The sequence below is a fragment of the Dipodomys merriami genome, unplaced genomic scaffold (assembly GCF_024711535.1).
Source record: "Dipodomys merriami isolate MVZ:Mamm:240054 unplaced genomic scaffold, mDipMer1.0.p SCAF_51, whole genome shotgun sequence".
NCBI lineage: Eukaryota > Metazoa > Chordata > Mammalia > Rodentia > Heteromyidae > Dipodomys > Dipodomys merriami.
Window position 1 is genome coordinate 9,958,652 of NW_027206080.1, and position 22,543 is coordinate 9,981,194.

General features: G+C 40.3%; 1 protein-coding gene across 1 annotated transcript in view; it reads right to left on the reverse strand.

Moving 5' to 3' along the window:
• Myo3a (myosin IIIA) overlaps window positions 1-22,543 on the reverse strand; it is a 156,592-nt gene that overhangs the window by 66,251 nt on the left and 67,798 nt on the right. The window contains exons 13-15 of the mRNA XM_069998310.1: window positions 20,914-21,116; window positions 10,026-10,124; window positions 9,823-9,937 (exon numbers count right to left, since the gene is read on the reverse strand). Of these exons, the coding sequence (XP_069854411.1) occupies window positions 9,823-9,937; window positions 10,026-10,124; window positions 20,914-21,116 (417 nt within the window). The remainder of the gene's footprint in view (window positions 1-9,822; window positions 9,938-10,025; window positions 10,125-20,913; window positions 21,117-22,543) is intronic.

Sequence of the window (22,543 nt, forward strand, 5' to 3'; positions counted from 1 at the left end):
CCTTCCTTCTTTCCTTCCTTCCTTCTCCCCCCTCCCCCAGTCTTTCTTGTTGCCCATCCTGGTACTTGAGCTTGAACTCTGGGCCTAGGTGCTTCTTTTTGCTTAAGGCTAGCACTCTACCACTTGGACCACAGTGTCACTTCTGACCTTTTTTGAATAGCTTATTAGAGATGAGAGTCTCACAGACTTTCCTGTCCAGGCTCCCTTGGAAACACGATCTTCAGATCTCAGCCTCCTGAGTAGCTAGAATTACAGGCATGAGCTATTGGCACCCAGCTTTCCAAAAGCTTCTTTATGAGTGATGTGATTTGGGATGTGAACACAATGCTGTAAATACAAAGCAGCTTACTACTCATGACTTTGCCAGTTCTCAATGTTAGGTATATTAAATAGGTAGGTTTCATTAGATAGCTGATGAAGAGAACACCATGCACTATTCAGGCAGGAAAAGAAGTTTATTTCCCAAACTGCTGCCCCTGCCGTGCATGGTGGAGAGGCATGGCTGAAAAGGAAAAGGGGTTACCCACCCCTGGGCCAGGATTTATCTAGGCCAGGGAAAGGAAGAGGTGTGGCCAGGTGGGGAAAAGGTGTGGCCACACTGGATCTGGATGTGACCTCAGGGTTTGGGACCCTCCAAAGGTCACGTGGGAGGCATGTTACCAGAAGTAGCACAGGATGTGACCTAGCAGGAGGGGAAGGTGACTGCTTCCAGGTCTGCCAGTTACCTAGGTAACAGATACTGGACAGAAACTTAGCCAAGAGGTAGGGAAGTGTCCCTGTGCAGACCTACACTCAATGTATAACTTTTGTAGGAAGAAAAATGGAACACCCTCAAAGTAAGCCCACAGCAATGCACATCCGAACTGAAATACTGTGCCTTTCTAAGAAAAGGGCAAAATGAAAAGTGATATGTAATACTCTCAAATACATAAATGAATATGTAATTCCAGAATTATATTAATCTCCTCACATGTTACAACCTCTGAAACAACTCTCCAAATAAGAATAACTCATTGGGCTTGGATTCTGACACTTGAAAGCATTTGAAAAAAAAGGGATTTTTAAAGAAGTAAAATGAGATAAAGGGAGACTGCAAGCACTGCTCCAGTGCTAGAACACCAGCTATGTACAAGAAAGCCAAGTGAGAGCAAGAGGCCCTGAGTTCAAGCCTTAAAACTGGCAAAAGAACCAAACAGAGAACAACAACTAGGTACTTTGTTTCAAGGCCATTAACATATTGGGTGAAGTAAAGTTTAGTTATTGGTCTAAAGACACACAGCCAGAAACAAACAGTGCCAATGTCTTTTACCTACATACTCCTAACCTCACCAGAAATCATGTTTAAAAAGAAGGGGTAGTAGTTCATGGATGCTCAATGCTTTGACTAGTAGGGGGAGGAGGGGGTGGTGAGGAAGGAGAGGAGAGAGGGGGGTGTAGGGAGGGAGAGGGAGAGGGAGAAGAGGAGGGAGGAGAGGGAGAGAGGGGAGAGAGAAAAAAAGGGAGAGGGAGAGAGGGGAGAGAGAGGGGAGGAAGAGGAAGAGGGAGAGAGGAGAGGGGAGAGAGAGAAGGAGAGAGAATGAGAGAGAAGGGAGAGAGGGAGGGTGGAATAGAGAGAGAGGGAGAGGGAGAGAGGAAGAGAGGGGAGAGAGGGAGGGAGAGGATGAGGGAGAGGAAGAGGGAAAGAGGAGAGGGGAGAGAGAGGGAGGTAAAGAGAGAGGGGAGAAAGGAGAGAGGGAGGTAGAGAGAGAGAGGGGAGAGAGGGAGGGAGAGTGAGAGGGAGAGGGAGAAAGAGGAGAGAGGGGAGAGGAAGAGGGTGGGTGGGTAGGGGAATCTCCACTGCAGAACACTGGCACTAGAGGCAAGGTGCTGATCAGGCGGATGAGACAATCTTGCTATTTCATTAATAATGAAAGCTTCCTCTTTCCAAAATGGACTTGAAACAGCTACTGACAAAGGACAAATCCAAGGAAGTCAGAAAGATAGCATTAAAAAAGCAGAACTGCTAGGCCTGTAATCCTAGCTACTCAGAAGGCTGAGATCTAAGGATCGCAGTTCGAAGCCAGTCTTGGCAGAAAAGTCAGTGACTCTGATTTTTTTTTTTTTGGTCCATCGTGGGACTTGAACTCTGGTCCTGGGTGCTGTCCCTGAGCTCTTCAGTTCAAGTAAAGCACTCTACCACTTGAGCCAGTTTTCTGGTGGTTCATTGGAGATAAGAATCTCATGGACTTTCCTGCCAGGGCTTGCTTTGAACTGAGATCCTCAGATTTCAGCTTCCTGAGTAGCTAGGATTACAGGCATGAGTCACCAGTGCTCTGCTGGTGAGACTCTTATCTCCAATAAATGACTAGAAAACTGGAAGTGACGCTGTGGCTCAAGTGGTAGAGTGCTAGCCTTGAGCTGAAGAGCTCAGAGTTCAAGCCCCATGACCACCACCACCAACAACAAAAAGCAGGACTGATTTTGTTTGGCTTTGACCTAATCTTTCTTTTAAAAAAATCTACTATTTAGGCTCTTTATTGAATCTGGTATATTTCAGTTAATTCATACATAAACACTTGCATACTGCCAATTGTTTTTACTGACAGGTTCATAGGCACATTAGAAATGGGTACTTGCAAGAGGTGGAGTGAGGCCAAGGAGAGAGGGGTAGAGGAATGAAGGGAAATGGGGAGAGAGAATGCAGTCAAGAATTCATTGTGTATACCCCAAAATTAAGAAAAATAGTGGCACTCAGTAGGCCCTATGTTGAAAATGAACTACACAACTTGTGGGTGGGGACAGGAGGGGAAAATTTGGGAGAGAGCCAAGGCCAGGGTGACATTGTCCAAAAAGAAATGTACTCACTACCTGACATGTAACTGTAACCCCTCTCTACATCACCTTGATAATAACAATAAAACATATTCAATTTAGTAAAGGAAGGGGTAGAGATTGAAGAGGATTGAGAATGTTGAAGGGAGTGACACTGATCAAGATACACTGTATCCATAAACTGCTTTGTTAAATGGCACCTCCTTTGTACAACGACTTCAAGATAATTTTAAAAGATTTTTTTAAAAAAAATCAGGACTAAGATACAAAGGAAATAAACACCCACTCTGGTTAATTCTGTTGGCTTAAATTAGGCCAGTCTGTCCTGTTGACTCTATTTGAGGTAGAAGATCATCACTTTCTGGGAGGGTTGGCCGGGGCAGGGGGGCGGGGGGAAGGGGGGAGGCAGGGTGTGGAGGATTCTCTTGCATGGGATTAAAGTCTTTACTTCAGAACAAGAAACAGATCATCATGGTCTCTTTTATCCTATGCTCTAGTTTATCTCTTTGATAAATCCTGACTAGGTTTAAATTTGGATCATAGTTTGAAATAAATGAATTATATTTGTTGGTAGATGGTAACTGTAAAACTGGCTCCACTCCAATGTGACTAATCACTGTCCAACTGAGCAATAGAAAGCAGCGGAGCCAAATATAAGTGAACCTCTGCCTCTATGGAGTGCAACTAAGAAGTAAACAAACCAATTAAAAATGATTCCTTGCCTCAGAGATAGCAACATGTGGGCAGTGGACTGGCAAGAAGTAGAGCAGCTTTTCTGATGACTTAAAAAAATATGGGGAAAGAACCAGGAAGAAGTCACAGAAGGGTCTGCTTTGGTTGATCAATGTGTTGCATCCTCTCAGTTTGGAGGCCTCTCTGAGATCTAATTAGCAACTTCTGTATTCACCTTAGCAGGCCGACCAGCATCAGAACAGTTTTAGGAGGAGCATCCACTAGCAAAGTTCATCTTCTGATCAAGGATTGGAGAAGAAGATGCATGCTACTGGCTTCTTTATTTCATTCAGCCCAAACAAACTGGCTCTGCTTTGAGAGCAGAGTGCTCTTAAATACTCTGCGTGACTTAAATATGTTGTCTTCACAGGTACAAGCTGTAGGAGTATAAGATGCTAGGGAGAGCAAATAATGGAGGAAGGGGAAGATCAATCAGACTCGAATTTGAATAGTGCCAGGGGAAAATAACAAAGCTGCAAACAGAAGTGCCAGTGCTCAGGAGAGCGTTGGGGTGGTATGAAATGGGTAAGCTAACTAATATGATGGCAGCCAGTGCATATTTCTGATGCAGTTTCACCGGGATTTATACTGTGTAGAAAAATCTCAGAAGCTCTGCAATTTCATGCAATCCCATTTGTCCAACCTTTCTTTGATTTGTTGCATTTCTGGGTCTCTATAACTAGTATATGTCTGAGACAAGCAGAAACGGTCAGATAAGTTGATGTTAGGTGAAATGAACCCCAAGATAAGGACTCAAATGGTTTTTCTTTGTTTCTAACATATTTATAAGATGATTTTTTGGTTGCTTTGTATGTCCCTCCCCCATGGTATAACCCCTGTTTTCACTGTATTTGATGTTGGTATAATTTGGGGAGGGGAAGGAAAAAAATGAATTGTTTAAATAGGGATACAGGCGGAACCATTACAACAATGAAATGTACAAGATGCTATGTCGAAAAATGAACTTTACAACTTTGGCAGGGAGGGAACGGGGTAGGAGGGGGGGATGGGGGAGATGGGAGGGCAAGGATGGTAAAGGGAAACAAAGGAGGAGGCAACAATGCTTGATAAGAAATGTACTCATTACCTTGCTCATGATTGTAACCCCTCTGTATGGTATTTTTACAATAAAAAAACTTAATAATAATAATAATAATAAAAGAAAAATCTCAGAAGGAGGACACTATTTTTGTCTTCTGAGCAAAGGCTTCAAGTGATTGCTTATGATGCCTGGGACATTGATTAATGCCTAAAAATGAGATTGTGTCTATAAGAGATTGTCTTGTGGAATCTTCTCAGCACAATTACGACATCGCTCTCTAGAATAGATGGCTCATCAGAGACAGGAGATGCTCTGTCCTCCACCCAGGTATTCATTTCTCACTTGTTCGGCTCCTCAGTTTAATCCTGCTGCTCCACAAAGGATACTACTACCCAAGTAGACCATCTTGTCACCATGTATCAATCCAGTCATCCTATCTAACTTTTCTAATGCCTTTTGAAGGGTGATTGGAGAATAAGATTCACAGACTGGACGTTGTAAGAACTAGGGGCTGAAGCTGAGTATGATGGCCTATGCTGATTATCCCAGCTATGAGCAAGGTGGATTAAGTGGATTACAGTTTGAGGTCAGTCAGACACACAATTAGCAAGCCCATTCAACAAGCTACACATGTCTGTAATCCCAGCTATCCAGGAGGAATAGGGAGAAGGATTGCAAATGTGTAGCTCTGGTTAAAACATGAGGCTCTATCTGAAAAATATCAAAAGTAATAAAGGCTGAGGGCAGTTGAAACCTTCGTCCAACCCAAACAATAGGTGCTGTCTCATCTGGAGAGAAAGTTCTTCTTAGTGACAATATAGACCTAAGAGCAAAGTATTCAAGCTTCTCTAGAAGTCTGCAGAGAGATAGCCAACAATGGATTTTGTTCTTTAGGCTAAAAACTATTTAATGTAGCAACAGAGAGAAGGGGCCCTGGTCATCTCTTTTCTGCCTTAGACACTTCAGAGTCAGCCAGTTCCCAGGTGACAGGTATAGCTTAGTAGATACAGAGCCGAGAGCCCAAGCTGTCAGCCTGAAGCTTCAGGTGGGTCCATCCATTCATCACTCAAAGAAGATGGTCACAGAGGGGCTCCTATCTCTACAAGGTATCCAACTTCAACACAGGGCTTCTGGTGAGTGAAGTAAGTATCTGCCTAAGGTTGAGTTCCAGCTTGGCTTTCCAGTGCATTTAGAAGACAGCTCTTCCTTCTGGTTCTATGAAAATGTACTTCTTATTTGGTTCTGGTTCTAGGTTCCTTCTGGCTCCTCAACCTCTCACCTTTTTAGGCAGGTGAAACAATTCTATAAACAAAGTAGTGATGTTTATTCAGAACTTTTAGGCTGTGAAAGCAGTGAGGTTGGAATTGTCTGATGAAATATAACTCCTGATTGGCTCTTGGGAAAGGCCACACAAAAAAGGTACCCAATCCCTATGTATATATATATGTATGTATGTATGTATGTATGTATGTATGTATGTATGTATATATGTATATATGTATTTATTGTGTTGGTCCTGTGGCTTGTACTTGGTGCTGTCTTTGAGCCTTTTTTTCCCTTCAAGGTTAGCATTCTATCACTTGAGCCAAATCTCTACTTCTGACTTTATTGGTGGTTGATTAGAGAGAAATGTCTCATAAAACTTTCCTGGCCTGGCTAGTATAGAATGGCAATCTTCAGATCTCAGCCTTCTGACTAGCTAGGATTACAGGCATGAGCCACCAGAGCCCAGCTTACCCAATCCAAATTGAAATTCCTCCATTAATCTTTTCTCTGAGATGTACCAACTTACTCTATTCATTGCTACAGATACGGTCTCCTTTTTAAATTAAGACTAAGCTCATTTCATATCATCTTGATTATTTCTTTAAATTTTTTTATTTGCATCAATTATTTGTACAGAGGAATTTCATTTGGACATGCCTATATAGGCAGACAATATACCCTGATAAGACTCATAACTTCTATCACTCTCCCTCATTCCCCTCCCATTTCTGAGCCAATCTCAATAAGCTTCACTGTTTCATTTTCACAGGTGCACAAAGTACTTTGATCATATTCCTCTTTCCTCCCACCAGTACTGATGCACACTGACAAAACCTGTTTGACATTTCTGTCCTACATTGGTGGTGCATGCTAATTGTTCAAAGGAGTTTCACCATGGCATTTCACACATGAATAGGAAATATTTTAATCGTGTGTGTGTGTGTGTGTGTGTGTGTGTGTGTGTGTGTGTGTTTGTGTGTGTGTGTGTGTGTGAATCCTGAGCCTTGAACTCAGGACCTGGGTGCTGTCCTTGAGCATTTTATGTTCAAGGCTAGCACTATATCATTTGAGCCACAGATCCACTTCTGGCTAATTGGTGGTACCTGGGCTGGCTTTGAATTATGATCCTCAGATCTCAGCCTCCTGAATAGTTAGGATTATAGATATGAACCACTGGTACCCAGCTTTCATTTGCTCTATCATTGTTCACTCTACTTTGTCCATTCTCAAGATTGCACAGAGCAAATATTTCTTTTTAAAAAGTCCCTATTAAGATCAGGACTGACAGTAAGATGTACAATATGTTGAAAATGAACTTTACAGCTTGTGGGGGAGAGTTGGGAAGGTGGGGAGGGAAGGGATGGTAGGGGAAAAACAAAGGAGGGGTAACAGTGCTCTATAGGAAATGCACTCATTACCTTACTCATGTAACTGTAACCGCTTTGTATGGTATCTTTACAATAAATATATACATATATATTAAAAAATAGCAGGACTGAATGAAGTCACTGGAATTCCATTTAATCTATGTATTCTTGTCCTACCAATTATCTTCTAGGCAGATCTTCTAGAACCCTTCTGAACAAAGATTATTCTGGATTTACTTCAATATTCCCTGCTAGGCAGGACCCTAAACTTAAATTAATTTTTTTTGCATTTGTCTTGTCCTCTTCCTGTTGACAGGGATCATATTTCATTCCTTACAGGCAAGATCTTGAAGCTGTCCTCCTGCAATTCTGCATGAAGGCTATCCAAGATGGAGCCAAAAGCTTTCAAAGAGAAGCCTAGGGGGGGATAGGGGCAGTAAGGGGATATAGACATGATGGTACATGCCTGTAATCCCAGCTACTTGTGTTAAAGAAGAAGAGGATCATAGGTCTAGGCCAACCCAGGCACAAATGTAAATCTGTAACATTGAGTTTCAAATTTTGGAGATGATGTTCTATGCTAAGAAATTTACATCTTTAGAGCTATTACTTTCTTCCTTTTTCTTTTTTGTTGTTTGACTACATAGCTAGGCTGCCTTGAACTCAGAAGACTATTTCCTCAGCCTCTCAAACGCTGGGATTATAGGCATGCATTATACCACAGGGTTGACAGCCTTCTGTTTTAGAAGGTAGTTTCTATAATTCAGAATTTAGACTCCTACAGGTCTATGTGTTAAAGGCATGGTTCTCAGGGTAGGAAGTGGTGAAATACTGGGACATGGAGCCCAGTGGGAGGTCTTTAGGTCATTTGGGGGGGGAGGGGGTGTGTGTGCTCTCAAAGAGAATTGTGGGATATGACACTCTCCTCTCTGTCAACCCTGGACTTGTGGTGTAAATGATTTTGGTCTACTATATATCAATATCATGATGGACTGTCTCATCACCACCAAGGCTAACCAGTCATGACATGGAATTATTAAAACTGTGAGCCAAAATAAGTCTTTTTTTAAACTGTATTTTCTTTTTTTGGTACTGGGGATTGAACCCAGGCTATTGTACTGGCTAGGCAAGTGCTTTGTCACTGAGCTACCTCCCAGCCTGCCTTTTCTTTCAATAAGTTAATCATCTCAGGAATTTCATTATAGTGATGGAAAGCTGACCAGCACAGGAGTTAACATGGTTCTATAAGGAGGTTATACAATGACTTGAATCAACTTCACTGCATAAAATTGGAATGAATTGTGTGAAGTTACCCTTCTATTAGCACCTCCACATTTTATGTCCTGCTGATAAAAACTTCCAAACTATTTGAGAAGAGTCACCTATATATAAAATCTTACTTAGCTTAAACTTTTAGAGCTCTGTTAACTAACAAGGAATCTTGGTAAGCTTCTCAAGCAGACACTTATCTTCATAAAGCTGCAGGAAGGTCATTTATAAAAAACGAAAATTCAACAAATTACATTATCTTTTCCTAAAGGGTTTATATTTTCTTTTTGTTCGCATATATTAAATGTATGAAAGGGTTCCATTGTGACATCCCCCTGCACGTGTTTAATGAACTTTGATTCTATCCACTCCCTCTGTTGCTCTTAAGGGTTTATCTGAAAGCCTGATTCGCATCCAGAGAGTGTCTTCTTTCATCACAGGCTCTGAGTCCATGCAGCAGCACTGAGCTGCATCTCTGAAGCCCTTCAAGACTCCATATTAAATAAGATATGTTGGTACAAGAATGAAAAGTGAAATAAAGAAATTCCCAAATCGGTATTAGAGACAAACGATGATTAGAAATAAATGCATAGCCTTACATGCTTTTATGATTAAATCAGAAAAATGAAGAACTAGAGGAATCGAGTATTCGCCTTAAGAAAGAGAACAAAGATCTTCAAGTGATTAAATAAATAAGCATAAGAAAGATAAAGCTGAAATCAATAATACCTGTAATGAGCCAGGCACTGGCAGCTCACTACTCAAGAAGCAGATAACTGAGAATTGTGGTTGGAAACCAGCCCCACAACAAGCTGGAACTGGTGGTATGGCTGGTGTGCCAGCCTTGAGCTAAAGAGCTGTACAGTAACTTTGCTGTGAGTTCAAGCCCTGAAAATTGCGGAACAGTAACTTAGCCATGAGTTCAAGCCCTGGTACCATCACAAAAAATGATAATGCTTCTAATAATAATACAGGTAATGCAAAAGTGTATAGAATGTGTTGTAAGTACACCCAGATCGAAAACTTTTTCAGATTAAAAACAAATAGTCGCAACGAAAAAGCAAAGCCCTAACCCATATATAACTAGAATGAAAAAGGAAACAAAGGCAGAGATACTTGGAAACTTTATAAGAAAAACCAGTGAAGCAGTGAACAGCTTTAAAGCATCAAAGCTGATGATGATGATGATCAAAGACTCAATAAATACCACACAGGGCATCACATGGAACACTGTATATAGAGCCTGACATTAATTAAGCTCATTAAGTGCCAGCTGCCAACACCAGTGATGCATACAGTAGAAAAGGAAGACTTTCCAATGTCTTTTATACTCACCTCCATTGTAAAACCTATGACTTTGAAACATTGCTCAACTAATTCATACTGAGATTTATAGAAACTGTTATTTGTCATGTCCTGTACTGTTCTCAGGTAGTCATTTTGTAGGTACCTGAAGGAAAAGATGAAAGGAAGAATAACTACCTGAGATTACATGGCATTATGTGATAGCATTATGGAAATAACTCTTGGAGGAGTACCTGGGAGGCTTATTTTCAGGCAGTTTGTAAAGGGCTAGTTTCTTCTTTCCAGCTAAACCGGCATAGATGTAGTAAAAAATATGAAAGTTTTTTTCTCCACTGAAAAATAGAAGATATTTTCAGGAAGGTGATTAGTAAGTATATATTTATTAATTGTTAAAGCTACCTGCAAGTACAATGATTAGAATAAAAACAGCTGTGAGCCCCCATGTGGGCCTCCCCAACTACTGTATTTTGGCTTTCTATGGTTGTTCTTATCATTATTCTCAACAGATTCCAGACTTGATATAAATCAGTGAATGTTCATTACTAAGTAAATTTCAGGCATTGTTCTAAGCACTGGGCATAGAGCAGGAGACAAATAGTCAAAAGTCTTTAACTTCTTGATGTGCTTACTTGTCGGGAGAAATAGAAAGAAGATAAATAAAATACTAACTTATCAAAGTGAATCACCATAATTGCTTAAGGTAAGCATAATTTCCCCACTTTATCTACCAGGAAATTGGGACTGTAAACTAGACAACTCCCAAAGTCAAAGAGCTGATGATTATTCTAGAGTCAAATCTATTTGACTCACAAGTCTTCAACTATATTTTATAGTATTTTTCTGAGGCTCCATTTTCTCATTTAAGTTAGGAATCCCTTCTCCCTTCCTCCTTCCTTCCCTTGCTCCCCTCCCTCCCTCCCTCCCTTCCTCCCTCTCTTCCTTCCTTCCTCCCTTCCTCCCTTCCTTCCTTCCTTCCTGCCTGCCTGCCTTCCTCCCTCCCTCCCTCCCTCCCTCCCTCCCTTCCTCCCTCCCTCCCTCCCTCCCTCCCTCCCTCCCTCCCTCCCTCCCTTCCTCCCTTCCTTCCTTCCTTCCTTCCTTCCTTCCTTCCTTCCTTCCTTCCTTCCTTCCTTCCTTCCTTCCTTCCTTCCTTCCTTCCTTCCGACTTGGGGTTTGAAGGGCCTAGGTGCATTTCCTAAGCTTTTTATCCCCACACTTTAAGGCTAGCACTCTACCACTTGAGACACAGCCCCACTTCCTGCTTTTATAGCATTAATTGAAAATAAGAGTCTTATAGACTCCTGCCCCTGCTGGCTTCGAACTGCAATCCTTAAATGTTAGTTTCCTAAGTAGCAAGGATTATAGGCATGAGCCACAAACACCTTGATTTTGCATTTCTTTCCAATAATTTCCAAATTCCATGGCTCTGTGGTTGGAAGCATAATGAACATTTCCTAGATGATGGAATAATTCAGTTAAGGGAACAGGAATGATAGTGAGGTGATTATGTCTGGCTCAGGGTATTCCATAGCATACAGGGTCCTGTTCCCCCTCCTCTTCCCTCATATTTTCCTTTTCACCCTGATGGGACCCTAGAACACATTACAAGTTCAGCTTCTCTACCAAAAAGAGGAGGAGTCCCTCCAGCTTTGCAGTTACTATGTCTTCAGTGTCCTTTCTTTTGCCCTTCCCCCCCTACTCTTGATAATTCTGGTGGCCATCTTGAAGACTGGGACTGGCACTTCTCTTGGAATTTCCATTCTTTGACACTCCTCTCACCCTAAGGTGGTCTAAATCGTTACACAACTTGTCACTCATGGGTCAAATTAACAGTAATATCCCAAACCTGAAGCCTGGGCTATCTTTACATCTCTTATTACTCCTCTGTTAGTTAATATAAAACTCACCTCAACAATAAACATTCTGAGAAATAAATCAGGAAAACAAGCCCGTTCATAAGAGCCTCAAAAAAATCAACTTAGGAATAAACCTAACCAAAGAAAGAAGACTTCCAAAATGAAAGCGATAAAACACTAAGGAAAGAAACTGAATAATACATTCTATGGAAAGTGCTATTATGTTCAAGATTTGGCAGAACTGATATGATAAAAATGGCTGTATCACTGAAAGCAATCTATAAATTTAGTGTAATACCCATTAACAGTCCATGGCATTTTTCACAAAATAAAAAAAAAATCAAGCCTAAAATAAATATGGAAGCATAAAGCATCAAAAATAGCTAAAGTGGTCCTGAGCAAAAGGGGCAATGCCAAGTGGTATCACAATAAATACTTAATTTTAAATTATACCACAGAACTACATGACAAAAATAGCTAAGTACCAGTGGAATAGAAGATCCAGAAATAAGCCCATGCAGTTATAGCCAACTGATTTTTTGACAAATGTGCCAACATCATAGTTTGGAGAAAAGACAATATTTTAGGGATATTTGATGTCTACATATAGAAGATGGAACTAGATCCCTGTACAACAATCAACTTAAAATGGATCTTATTGTAAGTCCTCAAACTTAGAAATGATCAGAGATAAAAACAGAAAAAAACCTTTCAAAATATAGGCATAAGCAACAGCTTTCTGGAAAGGACTTCAGTGGTTCAGGAAATATGAATAAGAATTGACAAACCGTGTTGCATTAAATTATAAGGTTTCTACACATTAAAAGAAACAATGACTAGAATGAAAAGACAGCCTACAGAATTTGAGAAAATCTTTGCCAATTACACATCAGACAAGGGATTAATATAAGAGAATATGTGAGGCACTCCAAAATTCAACAGCAAAAAAGTTGCATTAGTAAATTGGATAAATGAATTGACCAAACATTTCTCAAAAGAAGTAAGTATATAGCTGGGCACTGGTGGCCCTCACCTGTAATCCTAACTACTCAGGAGGCTAAGATCTGAGGATCATGGTTCATAGCCAATATAGGTAAGAAAGTCTGTGAGACTCTTATTTCCAATTAACCACCCAAAAACCAGAAAGTAGAGTTGTGGCTCAAATGGTAGAGTGCTGGTTTTAAGCAAAAAGAAACCTCAAGGACAACACCCAGGCCATGAGTTGAAGCTCCACAAATGACAGAGAGAGAGAGAGAGAGAGAGAGAGAGAGAGAGAGAGAGAGAGAGAGAGAGAGAGAGAGAGAGAGAGAGAGAGAGAGAGAGAGAGAGAGAGAGAGAGAGAGAGAGAGAGAGAGAGAGGAGGGAGAGGCAAAAAAATATGAATGGATAATAATAACAACACAAATAAATACTCAACATCCTTTAGCTATAAAGGACATGCAAATCAAACTGACAAGGAGATTCTATCTAAGTCTAGTCAGAATGACAATCATCAAGAACAACTTGGCCCAGCACTGGAGTCTCAAACTTGTAATCCTAGCCACTTAGGAGGCTGAGATCTGAGGATCAGAGTTCAAAGTCAGCTTTGGCAGGAAAGCTTGTAAGACTCTTATATCCAATTAACCACCAAAAAAATCAGAAGTGGAGCTATTGCTCAAGTGGTAGAGTACCACCCTTGAACACAAAAGCCCAGGACCTGAGTTCAATCTCCGAGACCAGGAAAAAAAAAAAAAAAAGAAAAAACAAACATCTCATCCCCCCCCCCCCCCCCACACACACTGGTAACAACACATTTATTTCAGTATCCTGCTGTGTGACCCTGAGGTGATTTCTGTGTTCAATGATTGATTAGATTATAACAATTAAAACTCCAGGAGGTAATCTAGTCATTATTGTTGCTCAGAAGCATAAGTTAAACAGACAGGATACCACATAAAGGAATTTTCAACACCTCGAACCTTTTGGTAGTTTTGAATATAGATCATTAGACTTTGGCAATAGACCTGTTAAGATAAATATACTTTTTTTGGGGGGTGGTTGTGGGGCCTGAACTCAAGACTAGTGCTCTACCACTTGAGCTACAGCGCCACTTCCGGCTTTTTCTGCTTATGTGTTGCTGAGGAATCGAACTCAGAGTCTCATGCACACAAGGCAAGCACTCTACCACTGAGCCACCTTCCCAGACCCATGAAAAGTATACTTCTAAACCTCATGGTTTTCTTCTGACACAACTGGAAAGCTCTAGATTTACTCTCTAAGTTCGGAAGTCTACCAAATAGTCTTAAGAATTTCCAAAAGGCCAACATTATCTGAGGCTGTCCTACTGATCACCCATCTGTCTGTATTCTGTTCAAAGGGAGAATCATGGTAGGCAACAACAGTTAATGTCATTTTGTGGAATCAGTGCTTGGTGAAAGTAATGACTTCCTGCAGATGACAGACTATCAACAGTTTTAACTTAGAACTTTTGTGTCCTTATCAAAGAATTTAGAAAGATTCTGAGTCAAGAACTGGACAGCATGTTCATCGGGTTTCCTGTTAGAATCAACCATTTCTAAGCAATTGCAGCATACAGGGCATTTCCTTTCAGGACTTTTATTCTTGCCTTCAAATCTTACAGTATGTATTTTTAAAGGGTTTGATACATGTAAGAATTGGGTACTCATTGCTAGAAGAGGCCATACGCATATGCTGATCACCAAGTATGATTTATATTACATTAAATTAAAATTATATTCTGTTGGAAATAAACAAGAGGGACTTCCCAGATCCAGAGAACATTATGGCTAAGGAAACAGAGAACTTAAAAATGGAATCCACCTCCAAGAAACTAATGCAGTATAGTAAAATAGAATTAAGTGGCCTGTCTTAGGAAAAAGCTCATTAACAATAAGAAACAATGGGGACACCATACATTACTTCTTTGGAGATTAAAGTCAGGCAATATAAAATGGCATATAAAATAATGCAATCCTAAGGTGCCATTCTTTTTTTTTTTTTTAGGATGCATAGCCTGTTCTCACATGTCCATTTTCTTTCAAAAATCCAGCTGTAGTGACACCTTTTAGCTCATTTATTTAGGCATTACTTACACTCTCAAACAACTCATTCTTATGTAGGGATCAAAGAATCTTATATATTGGTGGTGGGAATGTAAATTAGTGCAAAAACTGTGGAAATCAGTATGGAAATAAAAACCTAAAGACAGAACAACCATATGATCCTGCTCTACTATTCTGGAGATATAAGTGAGAAAAATGTAAGTCAGTTAGAGATCCCTGCATACTCATGTTTATGGTATCACAAAAGTTACAATAGCCAAGTTATGGAATCAGCCTAGAAGTTCATCAGTAGAAGAATGGACAAAGCAAATATAGTATCTACATATAGTAGAACATTACTCAGTAATAAAAGGAATGAAATTATGTTGTTTCCTGGGAAATGGATAGAACTCAAGGTCAACGTGTCAAGTGATATAAGGTCGACTGAGAGACAAATGATTCATGTTTTCTCTCACATGTGAAATATAGATACATACAAACAAAGTGAATAAACAAAAAGTCATGAAACAAAAAAAGAGTATTGAAGGTGGAAATCAAATGGAGAGACAAGTAAGGGTAATGGGGGAGAAAAGAATCAGTGTGTGGCATATATCTGTAGAAATGTCATAATAATACCTATTATTTTGTGCAACTAAAAAAATAAAATCAGAGCTGGGCACTGGTGGTTCACCCATGTAATCTTAGCTACTCAGGAGACTGAGATCTGAGGATGGGGGTTTAAAGCCAGCCTGGGTAAGAAAGTCTGTGAGACTCTTATCTCCAATTAAGCACCAGAAAACCAGAAGTGGAACTGTGGCTCAAAGTGGTAGAGCGCTCATCTTGACCAAAAAGAGCCCAAGGACAGCACCAAGGCCTTGAGTGCAAGACCCACAACTGACAAAGAATATATATAATAATAATAATAATAATTAAAAAATTAAATCAGAATAGAACCTTCCACTCATCACAAAGCAAGATTAGGTCATGAGATCCTGTATTACTTGGTTGCTGGACTTCCTGCTCCCTTTGTCCATGGCCCAAGCTATGCTTGGGCTCCCCTACCAACATAGAGACTTCAGGCCAGCTGTCACTCATCCCCTACCCAGCTCCTTTTTCTCCTTTCCTTCACAGCCTGTGTCAGTGAATATAGGGATCAATGAAATATGTTCAGAACAGAAATCATTATTATTATGTCATTAAATTTACTTAAACAAGCTTTGCAAAGCTTGTTTTTACTTTGAAAGCTTGTTTTTACTTTACTTTGAAAGCTTTGCACATGAAATCCACTCATAATTCCTTCCAAAGCATTTTATTTCAAGGAATAAAAGGTGCTTTAAAACTTTCCTCAGTCTTCTCTTGTCTGTTCAGAAGTATAATCTCCATGGGAATGGAAACTTTTCTCTTTTCAGAAATTATTTATTCTTGTGGTACGCAGAAGCTTTCCCCAAAATCGATGGTAATGCAAACATATCCATATAAATTGACTTTTCCAGTGAGGTAAAAGATAGTTGGAGTTTTGGAACACATCTGTGGTTTTATTGTAAAATCTTTACTTTTGGTTCAAGATTTTGGCAAAGGCTAGTACAAGAATTATTTTCACAGTTTCTAAGGCATAATTCACCTAAGTTTAAAATACTCTGGTTACAGGTCTGAGATCTGTGCAGTGCCTATAACTATTTTAGATGTTCCAGTGGTCTTTTCTGAAATTTGATGAATAAAAATGCTGCATTTGGAAGTATAGAGCTTGATTAAGTGAATAAAGCAGATTGCTATTCTTGTTTATGTTTACAAACAAAGGAAGACATGTTCAAGAGAAAAATAAGGATCTCTGATTATTTTGCATGTTGGGTTGAGACTCTTGCAGGATGACATAACTCTAAGCTTTGGAAGACAGTTTAAATGTCTAGAAAAATTCCAAATCTTTCAAACGTCAGGTCTGAGGGAACAGAGACTTGAGATAAAATAGTAGCAGAGGGAGAGGAAGCAGGCAAGTAAAACGTTGATTGTGGAAATGAACACTATCTTTCTCTGTGTTTAGACATGCAGAGTGAAGAGTGTGGTTCCAAGCGAGTGGTTCCAAGGCGACTATGGGGGTAAAAAAACCCCCAATCAACCCTTCAGAGTTGGGGCATGAATTCAGTTGAGTGTGGGATGACTGGAGGATGGTCAGTGGTTGGAAGTAGACATGGTAAGCTTGGCAGAAGTCTATCTTTGGGTGTCCATTACACAGAGCTGGCTGTTTTGAGATCATGATGTCAGAAGAAATTGAGAAGACATCAGAGAGAACAAAAGACAAAGTCTTCTGGACAAATCTCCAGAAATCCATTTTGGGAATGGATGAATGAATCTAAAGCAGAGAAGAATAATCAGAGAGGAGGAAGAAGAATTGGAAGCCAGTCATGGAGCACAGAAGTGAGGGTTTTAATAGGTGGTCTCCAGGGAGGATTCTGAGGCAAGTTCTGATATACCTTTCATTCATTTTTGAGGTTGGGTTTTGCAGGGCGTCTAGCATGCTAGGCAAATGCTCTACCACTGGGTTACACTGCCTGCATTGCCTTCCTTCAAAACCCAAGCAGCCTCTTCCACACGCCTATCTGTTTGTTGCAGTCACCAGAAAGAAGGCAACAGATGCTAAACCTTGTTCAAGAGTGAGGTTAGAGCAAATCTAAAACTTGAGCTCTTATCTTCTCTCACCACAGAATAATAAAAGATGTCTAAGACTAGCATGGCATGTAATTTAGTTTGCTTTGTTCCAATGAAATCTCATTGATTGCTTTGTGTATCACATCTTAAATCTAACAATGCGACGTACAATTAACTGAAGTGACTCATAAATGCAGAGACACGAAATTAGTGGATTGCTTCTTAATTATCAGTCTACATGTGCAAAGCATTTACTTTGATAAGACCTGGAGATATTCTGAGAAATGCATTGACCTTCAGAGTTAACAGAGTTAAAGCCAAGGGGGATAGAAGATTATCCATTTAATGTCCTGCCCCAAGTCACATCAAAGCCACACTTCTGCCCATGTGGTCACGTGGTTCTCAGGTCAGGCCTACCTGGAAACAAGTGTAACATCTCAGCAAGCCCATAGTAGTTCCCTGACTAGCTGTACTTCTACTTGTGGATCCTGGAATAGTTCTTTGGAGTTTTGCTCAGCTACTTGCAGGAATGCCTTGGAGTTGCTTTCATGCTCACCTGTTTTGGACCCTGGGGATCACCTATGCTACTGAGGCCCCTAATACTCTGGAAATCCTGACATCCTCACCTAGCCACAACACAACTCACTGTGACAGCTGTGACTGTGACAAAACAGCCAGGAAGAAGGCGCTAAAGCTTGACCATGCTTTACATTCCAAGGGGCCCTCAGGGAACCTATTAACAAGGCTCCCAGTGTTCTGTTTTAGTTACAGCTGCCTTGTCTTAACCGTCCAGTCTTCTCTCAGTCCTCTTATCTGCTCACTCTTAGCAGCTGAACTCACTTCCTACTTCCTAGAGAAACTAGAGACCAATGAGTCGCAGAGTATTGTGCCAGTCCTTAGGGGACTGTGAGCTGCTTAAGAATCCTTTTTAAAATTGGCTTTGCAGCTTCTGTTCTTAGTTCATAGTAGGCAATAGATAAATATTTGTCAAGTGAAGGAAGGTAGGAAGGAAGGAAGATAAGAAAAGAAGGAAAAGAAGTAAAAAAGGAAGGAGGGGAAGAAGGAAGGAAAGAGGAAGGAAAAAGGAAAGAAAGAAGGAAAAATGGGGATTGAATGATAGTCAGTGGAACTGGCCAGAGAGACAAGGATTTAAAGTCCAACTTGGTTATTTCCTAGCTTTTGATCATTAAACAACGAATTAAAATTCTCTTGTTGTCTGTTTCCTAATTTATAAAAGAGACAATAAAACTCTGTCACCTGACTGTGAGAATTAAAAGCCACAATGGCTGTGAGGGGCTCGGCATGGAATAATTGCTTCATAAATATATCTTTCCTCTCTCTACAGCAGACAGCACCATGCCTGCTACTTGTTTATGAAGCCTAGGGAGACGGGCAAAGGGCTGGCAAGGGAAAGCAATAGAATCAAGGCTTGCTGAACTACACTATCATAAGAGGAGGAAGTGGTAGCAGACACAGTTGTAATTTATATTTATGAGACTGATTCAGCATTGCCTTCAATATGCTCATTTTCTCCTTGAAATTAAAGAGGCTCTTGGTAAATTTTTCTTCTTTAAAATCATCAACATTGAGAAAAGCTTTTTAAGTCACGAGGTATCAGAATGTCAGGAGAAAGGTGATCTGAAACTGAGTGTGTGTGTCGGGGGGGGGGTAAGGTGGGGCTGGCGAGGTGGGGGGGGTTGGCATAGGTAGAGATGAAAGACATCAATTCTCGACCAAGAAAAGGGGAGTTCATTTAAGAAAATAAATGTCTGCTCTGGTGCCCCTTCTCTTTGTCTTCCTGAGTCCTCACATTGGTTGTGTAACTTTCTCTGCCTTGATCCAAAGGCAGACAGACTTCTGTAGACTGCAGTATCTGAGCCCCTCCATCTTTTCCTGGCTTCCATTTGAATTTAGCCAATGGGAAGCACAGGGAGATGCTGGCGAGGGGAAGCAGAGGAAGGAAGGAGGTAGATCATCCACCCGCTTTCTCTTGATGGAAGCTTCATTTCCTTTAATGCGCTTCTAGGCAGCCTCTCTACCCAGCAGCTCCCTCTCTTACCAGGCTCTGTGGTACTTTCTTACCCTGAGCCCTGCAGGCCTGGTTAGTCTGTAGGCTCAGCATTTATTACTCTGGGCTAACCACTCATTCTTGATTCTTTATGCCCATTCTACATTTGCAAATTGTTTTTTTAGATTAATCCCTTTAAATTTGTTCCTTTCTTCTAGTAATTCAGATTGATGTATTCTAATTAAATTTATAATTAAACCATGCACCTGCAAATAATGCATCTACTACATGTCTGATAACCTCATTTTCAAAACTTGCTCTAAAATGTATAAATGCAATTTAAATTAAATAAAAAACACACAAAATGGAAAAATTGTCTTATTATAAATTATAATGTAGCAGAACTCAAATTATACTGGAGTTATATTTCTACACGATTGTGATTTTTGGATGTGGCATGATTTTCCACAATAAACAATACAGTAAAGCTGAAATAGATCCTTAGGCCATCTCTGAGGGGGGAAAACCCATTATTTAATACATAGTACAGTTTAAATATAATTCTAATTCTGCTATCTTTTTAGAATATATTTCACATGATTTCAATTATTAAGAAATTATTTCACCAGGTGCTGGTGGTTCATGCCTATAATCCTAGCTACTCAGGAAGCAGAGATCTAATGATAGTGGCTTGAAGCCAGCCCAGATGGAACATCCAGGAGACTCTCTAGTTAACAGCAAAAAGCTCAAATGATACAATTCCAGCCATGAGTAAAACAGCCAACTGAGAATGTAAAGATTGTAGTTCAATCCCCATTACTGACACACAGACAAACAAACCATAAATAATTCTGATGACTTAAGTCAGCTATCAACTAAACAGCTTGTTCCTGAATCATTTACTTGGTCTCTTGTGTATAAGCCCAGGAAGAACAAAATTATTACAAATATCTATTTCTGTAGAGCATTATATAAAAGAAAAACACATTTATATTTAAAAGATAGATAGACTTGGTTACCTTTAATTAAATTTCACATTGATTTTGTGTAAAGAAATATACTCTTCTCAATTGAGAACTTGCTCTTATTTATGCTGGTCATACCTCCACGGTGGGCTATAGATTTTTGGTCTGGTAGCATAATTTCTAGATTATTTATTAATTAAGACATGAGAAGGGTCTTTTTTTTTTGGTCGGTCATGGGGCTTGATCTCTGGGCCTGGGCACTGTCCCTCAGCTCTTCAGCTCAAGGCTAGTGCTCTACCACTTGAGCCACAGCACCACTTCCAGTTTTTCTGAGTGTTTATTGTTGGAGATAAGTCTCACAGACTTTCCTGCTCGGGCTGGCTTTGAATCACGATCCTCAGGTCTCAGCCTCCTGAGTAGCTAGGATTACAGGAGTGAGTCACTGGTGCCCGGCAAGAAGGGTCTTTTTAATTGAGTGTCTTGCACATAGCAAGTCATCAACACAATTTCATTGAATAAGAAAAACATTTTTACCATTAAAGCAGAAGCCTGGTTTTATTTTTTTTGCTTACATTTCTCAGAAAACTAAAAGATATCTGACACAAACTTACATAGCCTGATGGATAACTCGAGATTTCTCTAGAAGGTATTCAGAAATCTGTGCTCCCACTACAGCTCCAGAAGAGGTAAATTTCATTTCTAAGTATTTTCCAAATCGGCTGGAATTGTCATTGATAATAGTGCAGGCATTGCCGAAGGCTTCAACCAAATGGTTCATTTGTAAAATCTTCTCTTGTAGGGTTCTGTTATTAGACTAGGGAGAAAATGTCAAGATACTAAAAAAAAATCAGTAAAAATAGTTTTGTCTATAGTAAAGTGTCTCTTCTTTGATAAGTACTTTCTGTGGATATGAACATATGAGAACACATTCTTGAAAGATGGCAGCGTAACAATCTGGTCTCTAATCATCTCCTTTGTCTGAAGAGGGAAGAGATATTCTATAGGCTTGTGTTCAAATACAGTTCTGGGCAGTGCCTGACATCAGATATAATTTACATGCAGTGTAACTATTGAGGTACAACTTTCATTTTCTTATTCCTATGTGCCAGGGCCTGGGCCCTCATCTATGTCTTCCCCAATGCCAGAATCCCTTTCTTTGTTACTGATCAAAGAACAAAGAGGGTAAAGACAATTCATAGATTCAGAAATGGAGCTTAGAAGTGAGGATGGGAAGAATGGAGTGGCAGGCCAGGCCAGCAGCCTCGGTCGCTGTCCCTATGTCATTTCTGCCTAAACATGTGTTTGATTTTGGTTTTCTTCTTTACCATTATGGGAAATTCTGCCAAGTAGAAACTCATTTGGGTTACAGCCAATCACTGTTCGAAAGGCAAAGAGATTGAGGGAGTCTCCAAGTAACGTGCATCTTGGCAGAAATTAGCTCAAGGAGATGATTGTCAGTGTCAACACGAACACTTCCCAGAGGTCAACTGGATTAAAGATATGGATAGTTTGTAAGTTGAGGGTGAGTAGCACTAGCTGTTTCTAGACATAGGCTACATTGGCACACCAGGGGGCCAGAAAGTACAGTCATAGAGAGGTGTTGAGCTGTCTAAGGACTTTAGGAGTCTTCTAAAAGAGGCAATAAGGGCCTTGCACTTGCTTGCTAGGCAACCTCTCCCACTAATGTCAAGCTCCATTTCCCTAAATATCCCATTTTTCTTTTTGCATTTGATAAATCTTTATCCAGGACATAGGTAAAACATAAGATCAGACCTGATAAGGGCAGAATGGACAGCACACAATTAAACATTAAATCTAGATCTTAGATCTAGAATACGATCGGGAGATTAGATTTCATGTTTGCTGAGATCTACAAAACTACAGCCACACACAGTTAATCTATTATTCTTGAGAACTTCTACTGATTCACAGATGACGATGGCCTAGAAAGGCCATTGCTTAAGTGTACTAAGTCTGGAGCTCCCTTTGCATGTCACATGTTACTTCACTGTCTCTTAGATGTTCTTATCCTAGAAGTCCTGAGAGGAGTTGATGGGCCAGGGCTTGAGAAGAAATGGAGAGGGGAGAAAAGAGCCTGTGGTAGTACTATCTTCCTGATCTCTACCTCTGAGAGGCCTGAGGGGTCATAGTTCAGTGTTAACCCACTGAACAGAGTGCATTTCTGCTCCGTACCAACACACTTGGTACAAAGTATTAAAACCTTTGGTGAAGTGACGGGTG